This window comes from Terrapene carolina, unplaced genomic scaffold (assembly GCF_002925995.2).
Source record: "Terrapene carolina triunguis isolate 2854851 unplaced genomic scaffold, T_m_triunguis-2.0 Scaffold62, whole genome shotgun sequence".
NCBI lineage: Eukaryota > Metazoa > Chordata > Testudines > Emydidae > Terrapene > Terrapene triunguis.
Window position 1 is genome coordinate 3,552,586 of NW_020664413.1, and position 12,270 is coordinate 3,564,855.

At 46.1% G+C, this 12,270-nt stretch overlaps 1 protein-coding gene across 1 annotated transcript in view; it reads left to right on the plus strand.

The window, feature by feature from the left end:
• The first annotated feature begins 972 nt into the window (after positions 1-972).
• Positions 973-12,270, plus strand: part of ERCC3 (ERCC excision repair 3, TFIIH core complex helicase subunit) — a 50,580-nt gene continuing 39,282 nt past the window's right edge. Inside the window, exons 1-2 of the mRNA XM_026647380.1 lie at positions 973-1,026; positions 4,631-4,836. Coding sequence (XP_026503165.1) covers positions 1,008-1,026; positions 4,631-4,836 — 225 coding nt within the window. The 5' untranslated portion in view covers positions 973-1,007. The remainder of the gene's footprint in view (positions 1,027-4,630; positions 4,837-12,270) is intronic.

Sequence of the window (12,270 nt, forward strand, 5' to 3'; positions counted from 1 at the left end):
GCTGAAGTTAGACAAATTCAGACCAGAAAGAAGGTGTGAACTTTTAACATTGAGGGTAATTAACCACTAGAACAATTTACCAACGGTGGGGGTGGATTCTCCATCGCAGGCCATTTTAAAATCAAGATGTTATGTTTTTCTAAAAAGCTCTGCTGTAAGTCAGACAAGAGCTGTTTCTGGGAAGTGCCCTCTGGTGCTAGGTGCTGTACAAAGATGAAAGGCCACATGGGCTGTGCCTGGAAGAGCTTTCAGTGGAATGCAATGCACGGAGCATGACTGAGATAGTTGCTGGAGCTGGGGGTGCTGCTGCACCCGCTGGCGTGAAATGGTTTCCATCGTATACAGCGTATACTGTTTGGTTCAATAGCTCTCAGCAGCCCCCCCCCCCCCCCCCCACAAATTGTTCCAGCGCCCTGGTGCCTGACAAAATGCGCTGGGGCTGAGGATAATGGAAATAATCATTAGGGCTGGGGGTGAACAATTTGCACAATGGATGGTCCCTATACATTTCAAAGGCTTTTTAAAATAGATGTCGTCTGTCCCCTGTTGAGGGGCTGCAGGGGGGGCGTGGGGGGTGCTGGGGTTTGTACGGGGGGGCCCCGGGGAGGGGGGGGTGCCGGGGTTTGCAGAGGGGGGGCCTGGGGAGTGGGGGCTGCTGGGGTTTGTACGGGGGGGGCCCGGGGAGTGGGGGGTGATGGGGTTTGCAGAGGGGGGGGCCGGGGAGTGGGGGGGTGCTGGGGTTTGCAGAGGGGGGGCGGGATCAAAGGGGGGGACATGAGGACTGAGGTGGGGGTGGGATGGGGGGAGGCCCGGGGTTGGGGGGTATTTGACGGGTCAGGCTGTGAGTGAGGGACTGGTGACGGGAGGGGTGTCCCACTGGTGGGGGGAAGGGGAGGGGCTATATGGGGCGGGGGTTGCTAGGTGACGGGGCATTGGCGCTCCCGTCCCGGAAGTGACGTGGGGGCTCGCGGGGATGGCGGCGGCCGGGCGGTGAGGGGGCTGTGACGATGGGCCGGCGGGAGCGAGGTGAGACCCCCCCCCCCCCCCCCGGGCCCCCCCCCCCCCCCCCCCCCCCCCCCCCCCCCCCCCCCCCGGGTCCGTGCGCAGCCCGCGGCTCCCGCTCGGCCTGGGGGGACCCGCCCGGCTCCGGGCCGAGCGATGGGAGCTGCCCCCGCCCGGCCTCGCCCCGGGCTCCGGCCGCCACCAGCAGGAAGGGCCGCGCCTGGAAACCGGGCCCCGGCGCTGTAACTCTTAGACTGGGCGTGGGGCAGGTGTGTGTGTGCGTGTGTGTGTGTGTGCGTGGGGCAGGTGTGTGTGTGTGTGTGTGTGTGCGGGGGGCAGGTGTGTGCATGCATGTCTCTGTGTGTCAAGCAGATGTGTGCGCGTGTGTGCATGTGGCAGGTCTATGTGTGCGTGTCTGTGGGCGTGTGGCAGGTGTGGGCGTGTCTGTGTGTGTGTGCTCATGGTGGATGAGTGTGAGCGTGTGGCAGGTGCACGTGTGTCTGTGCATGTATGCTCATGGTGGATGAGTGTGAGCGTGTGGCAGGTGCACATGTGTCTGTGTGTGTGGCAGGTAAGTGTGTGCGGGTGCATGGCATGTGTCTGTACATGCCTTGCATGTGCGCATCCACGCACCGCTTAGCACAAGGGAGCCCCATTATTGGTGTGCGAGTTTGGTCATTACTGTAGTACACTCATCAAATAACCTTGTTGTGCTTGGTGCCCTTGTAACTATCAGTGTGACTGAAATACAGGGAGCGAAGAGCAGTTGGGGAAGTTGAGGGATCTGTACTTGTGAAAGCTAAGACCTGGTGTACACCTAATACTTAGGTCCACCTAGTTATGTTGCTCAGGCATGTGAAAAGAGATGTTGTTAAACTGACCTAAGCCCCAGTGTAGACACTACTAGGTCAATAGAAAAATTCTCCCCTCAACCTAGCTAACACCTCTGGAGTGGGTGAATTTACTACAGCAATGGAAACCCCCCTTTTGTGGCTTTAGTGTTTATACTACAGTGGCATGACTGCAGCTGTGCTGCTGTAGCGCTTGTAGTGTAGGCATACCCTATGTTTACAAAATAATCCGAATAGAATTTTCCTTTCCCCCACTTCTAAATTCCTATCTCAGGTCTTCCTGCCAAAGAGGCCTACATGCAAGTCCCTCTTCATCTGCCAACCAGGAGCTAAGCTATAAGAATGGCCATATTGGGTCAGACCAGTGTTCCATCTAGACCAGTATCCTGTCTTCTGACAGTGGCCGGTGCCATATGGTTCAGAAAAAATGAACAGAACAGGGCAATTTCGAGTGATTTAACCTCTGTTGTCCAGTCTCAGCTTCTGGCAGCTGGAAGTTTAGGGACACAACCCAGTTATATGGGGTTGCCTCTCTGACCATCTTGGCTAATAACCATTGATGGACCTATTCTCTGTGAACTTATCCATTTCTTGTTTGAACACTGTTATGCTTTTGACCTTTAAAACATCCCCTGGCAACGAGTTCCACAAGTGGATTGTGCATTGTGGGAAGAAGTACTTCCTTAAGTTTGTTTTAAATTTGATGCCTATTAATTTTGGCAGGGGACCACTAATTCTTGTGTTATGTGAAGGGATGAATAACACTTCCCTATTTACTTTCTTCACACCATGGATGATTTTAAAGACTTGTATCATATCCCCCCATAGTCATCTCTTTTCTAAACTGAACAGCCCCGGTCTTTTTAGTCTCTCTTTGTTTGGAAGCTGTTCCGTACCCCCAATCAGTTTTGTTGCCCTTCTCTTTTCTCTGTACTTTTCCCAATTCAAATATATCTTCTTTTTTAAGATGGGGCAGCCAGAACTGTACGCAGTATTCAAAGTGTGGGTGTACCACGTATTTGTATAGTGGCATTATGTTTTCTGTTTTTTTAATCTATCCCTTTCCTAATGGTTCTTAACATTCGGTTAGTTTTTTTTTTGACTGCTGCTGCACATTGAGTGGATGTTTTCAGGGAACTATCCATAATGACTCCAAAATTTATTTCTTGAGTTATAATAGCTCATTTAGACTCCATCATTTTGTTTGTGTAGTTGGGTTATGTTTTCCAGTGTGCATTACTTTGTGTTCATCAACATTGAATTTCATCTGCCATCTTGTCACCCACTTATCCAGTTTAGTGAGATCCTGTTGTAACTCTTGCTGTCTTGAGTAATTTTGTATTGTCTGCAAACTTTGCCACCTTAGTGTTCACCCCTTTTTCCACACCATTTATGAACGTGTTGAATAGCACAGGTTCCAGTACAGATCCTTTGGGACCCTTTTATTTACCTCTCTATTGTGAAAACTGATGATTTATTCCTAGCCTTTGTTTCCTATCTTTTAACCAGTTACTCATCCATGAGAGGACCTTCCCTTTTATCCTATGACTTGTTACTTTGTTTGAGAGCCTTTTGTGAGGGACCTTGTCAAAGACTTTCTGAAAGTCCAAGCACACTATATCCACTGGATCATTCTTGTCCATATGTCTGTTTAACCCCCTCAAAGAACTGTAGTAGATTAGGAGGCATGATTTCCCTTTACAAAAGCTGTGTTGACTTTTCCCCAATAAATTATGTTTGTCTATGTGTCTGATAATTATGTAATTTACTATAGTTTCAACCAATTTGCCTGGTACAGAGTTAGGTTTACTGGCCTGTAATTGACAGGATTGCCTCTGGAGCCTCTTTTAAAAGTAGGTATTACATTAGCTACCCTTCAGTCATCTGATACAGAGTCTGATTTAAATGATAGGTTACATACCACAGTTAGTAATTCTGCAGTTTCATATTTGAGTTCCTTCAGAACTCTTGGGTGAATGCAATCTGGTCCTGGTGACTTTTTTCTGTTTAATTTGTCAGCTTGTTCCAAAGCCTCCTCTACTGACACCTCAGTCTGAGACTGTTCTTCAGATTTGTCATCTAAAAAGAATGGCTCAGATGTGGGAATCTCCCCCTCATCCTCTGCTATGAAGACGGATGCAAATAATTCATTTAGCTTCTCCACAACAGCCTTGTCTTCCTTGAGTGCTCCTTTAGCACCTCGATTTTCCAGTGACCCCACTGATTGTTTGCTAGGCTGCCTGCTTCGGATGTACTTAAAAAGTATTTTTGGTGTTAGTTTTTGTGTCTCCTGCTAGTTGCTCTTCAGATTCTTTCTGCGTTTTCTGCCTTTGTAGGCTCTAATCTCCCTGAACTTTTCACAATCACCATCCTGGTCACGTGGTCAGTAGTATATACCTACTGCTATAGTCTTATTATTCAAGCATGGGATTTCTATCCATAGACATTCTGTGATACAGTTTGATTCATTTAAGATTTTTACTTTATTTGACTCGGCTTTCTTTCACATGTAGTGCCACTCCCTCACCAGCACGACCTGTCGTTCCATATATTTTGTATTACTGTGTCTCCTTGATTATCCTCATTCCACCAAGTTTCCATGATGTCTATCATATCAATAAGCTCTTAACGTAGGGTTTTTTTTCAACAAATGTCTGCCTCGCTTGGCTACAGATCTGGACAGTGCCTTGTGCTGTCTGTGTGTTTCTTCTTGATGGACCTTAACTGATCAAGGTGTAGATAAATTTATATTTTAATTTTTGTGACTCTGTTTTCAGATAAGAAGAAATCTAAGAAACGTCATTACGATGATGACGATGATGATGAAGACGAAACTCCTGGTAGAGAGTCTCAGGAAGCCGTTCCATCTGCAGCAGGGAAGCAAGTGGAAGAATCTGGGATCAAAGTGGATGAGTATGGAGCAAAAGACTACAGACTCCAGATGCTTCTAAAGGGTGATCATTCCTCACGTCCACTCTGGGTGGTAAGTCCCATCAAACAGCTTTGTAAAAGACTTCTTTTGTTTGTGGCAAATAACAAAGGAGAATGAAGTATAGTAATGTGCAGTGGCTTAGGTGTGAGTTTGAATTAGATAGACTTAGAAAGGGACACTGTGAGGAGAAAAATTTTGCTTAAGACCCAGCAATACGGACAGATGCTGTGGAAAACATAGGCAGTGAGACAGTCTCTGCCCTAGATTGCTAACAGACATAGGACAAGATGCACTGGAGATCTAGAGGAGGGATTCATGTTATCTAGACAAATGCCTTTCTCTGTAATATGGTACGAATGAGGTTTGAGGTAAAAAGTTAAAACTGGAAGGCCCCTTCAATATTTTTTCCCCAGAGAAAAGCTGGGAATACAGGAGGATTCATAGCCATTTCAAAATATGCTTTGCTTCCTGCAATCTAGTAGAGAGGCATAGTGGGGGGAGAAACAAAACATATTGTGTGTCTGCGGGTAGATAGAAACCTTGGTGTGAGTTTGCCCATATAAAACCTTCTGAGCAAACTTTAAAGTTTGATACAGTCCTAGTTTAGAATGGCATGAGAGGATGTGTGTGTAGGGGGATGTCATTTCAGGGATCTGCAGAGTTAATCCTATAGAAAACTCCTGAAGTAGGTAGAATTAAGGGGTTGATAATGTCACTTTAAGAGAAGGTGTGGGTGAAGCAGGGCAGCATTCTGGAAGAATCTGTGCATTTCAGTGTAAACAACAGAAGAAACAAATCAAGTTAGGATAATAGAAGCAAATAGAATGTGATTTTTTTTTTAAGTGACACAGTAATCTGATTCCCTATATTGGAATAAAGCAGAATTAGTATAGTATAGTTGATACCCTGCCTCTGGCAGTAGCTTGTTTCCTCTGTGTAAAGGGGAACACAAAGAAATATGACCAATTTTGGTTAGTTGTGCAAGGGTATTTGGTGGGAGAACCTTTCAACCAACTCTTGCATCTGTTTATACCCTGAAACATAAAGTTTGCTTTCCTCAGTAAGAATGTAATAATGACCAGACTGGCTCAGATAAATGGTCCATCTAGCCCAGTATCCTGTCTTCCAACAGTGGCCGGTGCCAGGTGCTTCAGAGGGAATGAACAGAACAGGGCAATTTATCGAGTGAGCCATCCCCTGTCATGCAGTCCAAGCTTCTGGCAGTCAGGGGTTTCAGGACACCCAGAGCATGGGGTTGCCTCCATGACCATCTTCGCTAATAGCCATTGATGGACCTGTCCTCCATTAACTTATTTAATTCTCTTTTGAGCCCAGTTATGATTTTGGGCTTCACAGTGTCTTCTGGCACAGGTTGACTGTGTGTTGTGTGAAGAAGTACTTCCTTGCGTTTGTTTTAAACCTGCTGCCTATTAATTTCATTGTGTGACACCTGGTTCTTGTATAATGTGAAGGTGTAAATAACACTTCCTTATTTACTTTATCCACACCATTCATGATTTTGTAGACCTGTTTCATATACCCCATCAGTCGTCTCTTTTCCAAGCTGAACGATCCCTGTCTTTTAAAATCTCTCCTCATATGCAAGGTGTTCCATACCCCTAATCATTTTTTTTGGTCTTTTCCAATTCTAATATATCTTTTGTGAGATGAGGCAACCAGAACTGCACCTAGTATTCAAGGTGTGAGCGCACTATAGATTTATATAGTGGTTCCTAATATTCTGTTAGCTTCTTTGACTGCCACTGAATGTTGAGCAGATGTTTTCAGAGAAATATCCAAGATCTCTTGAGTGGTAACAACTAATTTGGACCCAGTCATTTTGTATGTATAGTTGCGATTATGTTTTTTAATGTGTTACTTTGCATTTATCAGCATTGAATTTCATCTGCCATTTTGTCGCCCAGTCATCTAGTTTAGTGAGATCCCTTTGTAACCCTTTGCAGTCTGCTTTGGATTTAACTATATTGTGTAATTTTGTATCATCTGCAAACGTTGCCACCTCACTGTTTACCCCTTTTTCTAGATTGAATAAGTTGGACAGCACTGGTCCCAATATAGATTCTTTGGGAACCGCTCGCTGTTTACTTCTCTACACTGTGAAAACTGATGATTTAGTCCTACCCTTAGTTTCCTATCTTTCAACCAGTTACTGACCCATGAGAGGGCCATCCTTATTATCCCATGAGTCAGTGTGTATTGCTGTTATGATTCAGAACTTTGATTAGCATAATGACTCCTCCCGAAGAGTTAGTATGTGGTCTTATCAGAAAATTAATATGTCAGACTGAAAAAACCTCATCAGTTCTAGTGGTGTTTACGCTTGAATGCATTAAAAAGACACTGACAAATTAATATCTGGTCACTTGCAGAAAATGAGTTAAAAGTAGCTTCTGGTACTATACCTAGCTCTGAGTCCCCCGTCAGTTTTTGTGGTTTTACAGCCCAGGGTGAATTGATGTAAGTCAACACGATTTAAATCAGCAAGCAGGAAACCTTGATTTAAATCATCGATTTTGATCATGTTTTGCATTTGTACGTTTTAGTTATTTTCCTAAAGAAAAGTTTATTTTTATTGGTTGATAACCGTATTGATTTGCAACTAATATAGCCTTTCCACTACACTTCGTGCTTCTTGTTGCTAACCAGGAAACACTGTATCTATACACATTTATTTAAGCAGTTATACAGTTTAACTTGCATGTATTCGCATTCTCAGTTTTAATTTTTGTATTATGTTAAAAAATGGTGAATGATATATTTCTTATTTAGTAGACAATTAACTTTTTACTTACGATTTGTGTCAAGCTCTATTTGGATGGAAATTTAAATTCAATTAAAAAAGGACCAAAGCAACATTTTATTTTGTTTTATTAAATTAAACTACTTTAAATGTGCTGGATACATAGGAAAAAAGTTTATCAAAACAGATTTTATTTTTAAAACTGATTTATTAAGCAAAGGAACTATGATCTGTAGTTAGTGAATTGAACTGATTGTTTCTGGTCACTATATCCTTTAAGCCTGTAGAATTAGTAGATCTCATCCCAGGTTTTATTCATAGACTGGAAGAGGATAACAAGCATTCTTGCTTTTTCAGCTCCCATTGGTTTCTTAATTTTGAAAGAACTAGTCATTGAACTGAACTAGTTGAATAAACTGAAATGAAGAAAATATTCACTCTGCTACTGCTGTCCAAAACTGGTTTAACACTTCAGCAAACTGTGGTTCCAGATGCTTAGCCAATGACTTCCACCAGTTCAGCGGTTGGATTTTCTTAAAAAGTTGGCAGCAAACATGTTGTTTATTGTATTTCGTTAAATGATTTTAACAGATTATGATAGGTTTAGGCCTTAACCTAAATTTCCAATTTTAAATTTAATTTTAAATAGGTTTATTATTTTAACAATAAACCTGTTTTTAATTTTAAAAGATCTGACTTTTTAAATCATCAATTTTATTCACCCTTTTACAGCCTCATGTTTCTATTTTTAAACAGCTTTTTTCTCTCACTTGGTGCTCTATGATGGGGAAATTGGTAATAGTGAAACTGATTAGATGAACCTCAAGGTGACCTTGAGTTTGTTTGCGTCTTGAATTTAAGATTAGTTTTCTTCCATATGTGGCTCTCACACTGAGACAGCAGCACTTTTTTGATGCCCCATGATGTACTGTCAGTTAAATAACAATGGTCTCTTTGCATAGTGTGTCCTTAATCCTAGTAGTAGAGAGGGCTTTCTACCTTTCTCAGGCCTGGTCTACACTAGGCTTTTATGTCGACTTTAGCGCCGTTATATCGAATTAACCCTGCACCCGTCCACACCAGGAAGCCATTTAGTTCGACATAAAGCTCTCTTTAAATCGATTTCTGTAATCCTCCCCAACGAGAGGATTAGCGCTAAATTCGACATGGCCATATCGAATTAGGCTAGGTGTGGATGGAAATCGACGGTAATAGCTCCGGGAGCTATCCCACAGTGCACCACTCTGTTGACGCTCTGGACAGCAGTCCGAGCTCGGATGCTCTGACCAGCCACACCCCCGGGAAAATTTGAATTCATTTTCATTTTCCTGTCTGGGCAGTTTGAATCTCAGTTCCTCTTTGGACATCGAGGGGAGCTCAGCAGCAGTGGCAACTATGCAGAGCTCTCCAGCAGAGATGGCCGTGCAATGTAATAGAAAGAGGGCCCCAGCATGGACTGATCGGGAAGTCTTGGATCTCATCGCAGTGTGGGGCGATGAGTCCGTGCTTTCAGAGCTGCGCTCCAAAAGAAGGAATGCTAAGATCTACGAGAAGATCTCCAAAGCCATGGCAGAGAGAGGCTACAGCCGGGATGCAACGCAGTGCCGCGTGAAAATCAAGGAGCTGAGACAAGGCTACCAAAAAACAAAAGAGGCTAACGGACGCTCCGGATCCCAGCCCCACACATCCCGTTTCTACGAGGCACTGCATTCCATCCTGGGAGCGGCCGCCACCACTACCCCACCCCTGACCGTGGACTCCGAGGATGGGATCATGTCCGCGGCCGGTTCCTCGTCGGACATGACAGCGGACGGGGAAGATGAAGAAGGAGATGAGGAGGACGAGGCAGTCGACAGCGCTGGCACCGCTGATTTCCCCGACAGCCAGGAGCTCTTCATCACCCTTACCGAGATCCCGTACCAACCGTCCCCATCCCTTACCCCGGACACAGAATCAGGGGAAGGATCAAGCAGTAAGTGCTGTAAACATGTAAACATTTATTTAAAACAGAACGGTAATATTTATACTATTAACAATGTACATTTATAAAAGTTCTGTAAACTAGTAAAAAAATAATCAGGTACAAAACAGGAATATTTACAAAGGTAACAAATGGGTTTTCATGATTTCTCTGTCTTGGGCTCTTCTCAATTTAGTCCCAAGTGTTTTAAAAAATTTTCACAATGTCCGTTACTCCATGATTCCCAGGCCCAAGACGCTCCACTCCATAGTCCCAGTGCACCTACGCGAAAATCCGGTCAATGTGGCCGGGGATCGACGAGAAATCCTCGTAGGAGAACTCCTCGTAGGTCTCGTGGAGGTAGAGCTCAAGCCTGTTGATCAGGTTCCGGGGTAGGGCGATCTTAGTGGGCCCTCCGTGGTAGCAGACATGCCCCCTCCACGCCACAATCAAGTACTCCGGGATCATGGCCCGACATAGCATGGCGGCATACGGCCCCGGTTTCTGCATGCTTTCCCGCAGCATGCGTTCTCTCTGGGTGTCCGGGATCCTCAGGAGGGTGATGTCGCTCATGACGCCCTGCTTTGAATTAGGGAGGGGAATGTTAGTATTGGGACTGCTTTACAGCCACGCGGTGGAGGGAGAGGGGCAGCATACAGGGATCTTTCCCTGGGACAGCCGCGAGGGGGTGGGACAGGGGCAGAGTTGATGCTGTCCTGATTGCTGGCAGCAGAGACTGGCATTGCTTTCAATGTGAAAGGAGGCCAGTGCTACTGCTGGAGTTTTAAGCAGCCACAAGTCTGCGGCTTACCATTATTGCCCGCTCCAGAAGTTCAGGTCTCCAGCCACAGTTCTCTGAACAGTCCAAGACCTCCGCAAGTCCACAGGCACTGAAGGCGACGGCCGAAAATTCGACCTTGTCCTGAGTGCGCATGTGAGAGGTGCAGTGCATGGTCTTGTTCACAGAGAAAGACTAGGTTCTTTGTATACAATTTCATTTATCTGTCTCAGGAATTCACTCCCTTTTCACAATTCACACAGACACATCTGCGACTGTCTCCCAACCCAGCCTCTCAGCACACTCCCAGAGGCTAGCGCAGATTAGGCGGAGGAAGAAGAAGACGCGTGAAGACATGTTCTCAGAACTAATGGACTGCTCCCGAGCCCAGGCAGCCCAGCAGACACAGTGGAGGGAGAACTTGTCACAAATGCACCGAGCAGTCATGGAACGGGAGGAGAGGTGGCGTCAGGAGGACCAACAGGCTACTGAAAAGCTGCTTGGACTAATGAGGGAGCAAACGGACACGCTCCGGCGCCTTGTGGATGTTCTGCAAGACCGGAGGCAGGAGGACAGAGCCCCGCTGCAGTCTATCTGTAACCGCCCTCACCCGCCACCAAGTCCCACACCACCCTCACCCAAACTCCAAAGAAGGAGGGGCGGCAAGGGCCGTTAAAACTTTCAGTCAACCCCTGCAGACTGCTCTAGCACTAGAAGGCTGACATTCCCCAAAATTTCATAAGTCCTTTCCCACCCACCTCACAGAAGCCCCCGTCCAAGTTTCACACCCCACGTTTCATGTCTGGTTCGCAATAAAATGTTTGTTTCTCTCCATTACTGTTTCAGTCAGGTTCTTTTGAGGGAGAGTCTGTCTGGAGGGGGGGAAGGGGCTTGGTAATTGGGCAGGACAGTGACCTTTAGCAGGGTACAGAGGCGGTGTCAGGTCCAGCATCAGGACACATACACAGTGCAGTCACTGGTTACCCTGGTCAGTCTGGGAGGTGTTTTTCATGTTCTCCATTGAAATAACCAGTCCACCAGTGCGGAGCCTGTCATTCCGGGAGTTTAGAAGCATCATTTGCATCAGAACACTGAACCCGCCCCCCGCCACAGTCTGCGTCCCCGGTTTAAAATATTCCCACGAAAACAGCAATACAGACAACGCTGTTTATTAACAAAATCGAAATGATTTTATTTTTTGGGAAGGGGAAGGGGGTGAAGGGGGTATGTAACTGGAGAGGATAGTCAAAATGAACTGGGCAAAGAAACGGGGGCAGGTTCAGCTTCTCTGTCCACAAACTGAAAAGTCACTGGTTGCCCTGCTCACTCAGGAACCTAGCTTTCAAAGCCTCCCGGATGCACAGGGCGTCCCGCTGGGATCTTCTAATGGCCCGGCTGTCTGGCTGGACGTAATCAGCAGCCAGGCTATTTGCCTCTAGCTCCCACCCCGCCATAAAGGTCTCCCCCTTGCTCTCACATAGATTGTGGAGCACACAGCAAGCTGCAATAACGATGGGGATATTGGTTTCACTGAGATCACAGCGAGTGAGTAAGCTTCTCCATCTCCCTTTGAGACGGCCAAAAGCACACTCCACCACCATTCTGCACTTGCTGAGACGGTAGTTGAACAGTTCTTTTTCTGTGTCCAGGGCGCCAGTATAGGGCTTCATGAGCCAGGGCATTAGCGGGTAGGCTGGGTCCCCGAGGATGACTGTAGGCATCTCCACATCCCCAAGAGTTATTTTGTGGTCTGGGAAGTAAATACCTTCCTGCAGCCGTCTAAACAGACCAGAGTTCCTGAACACACGAGCGTCATGAACCTTGCCCGGCCATCCGACGTAGATGTTTGTAAACCGTCCCCGATGGTCCACCAGTGCTTGCAGCACCATTGAAAAGTAGCCCTTTCTATTGATGTACTGGCTGGCCTGGTGGTCCGGTCCCAGGATAGGGATGTGAGTCCCATCGATAGCCCCACCGCAGTTTGGG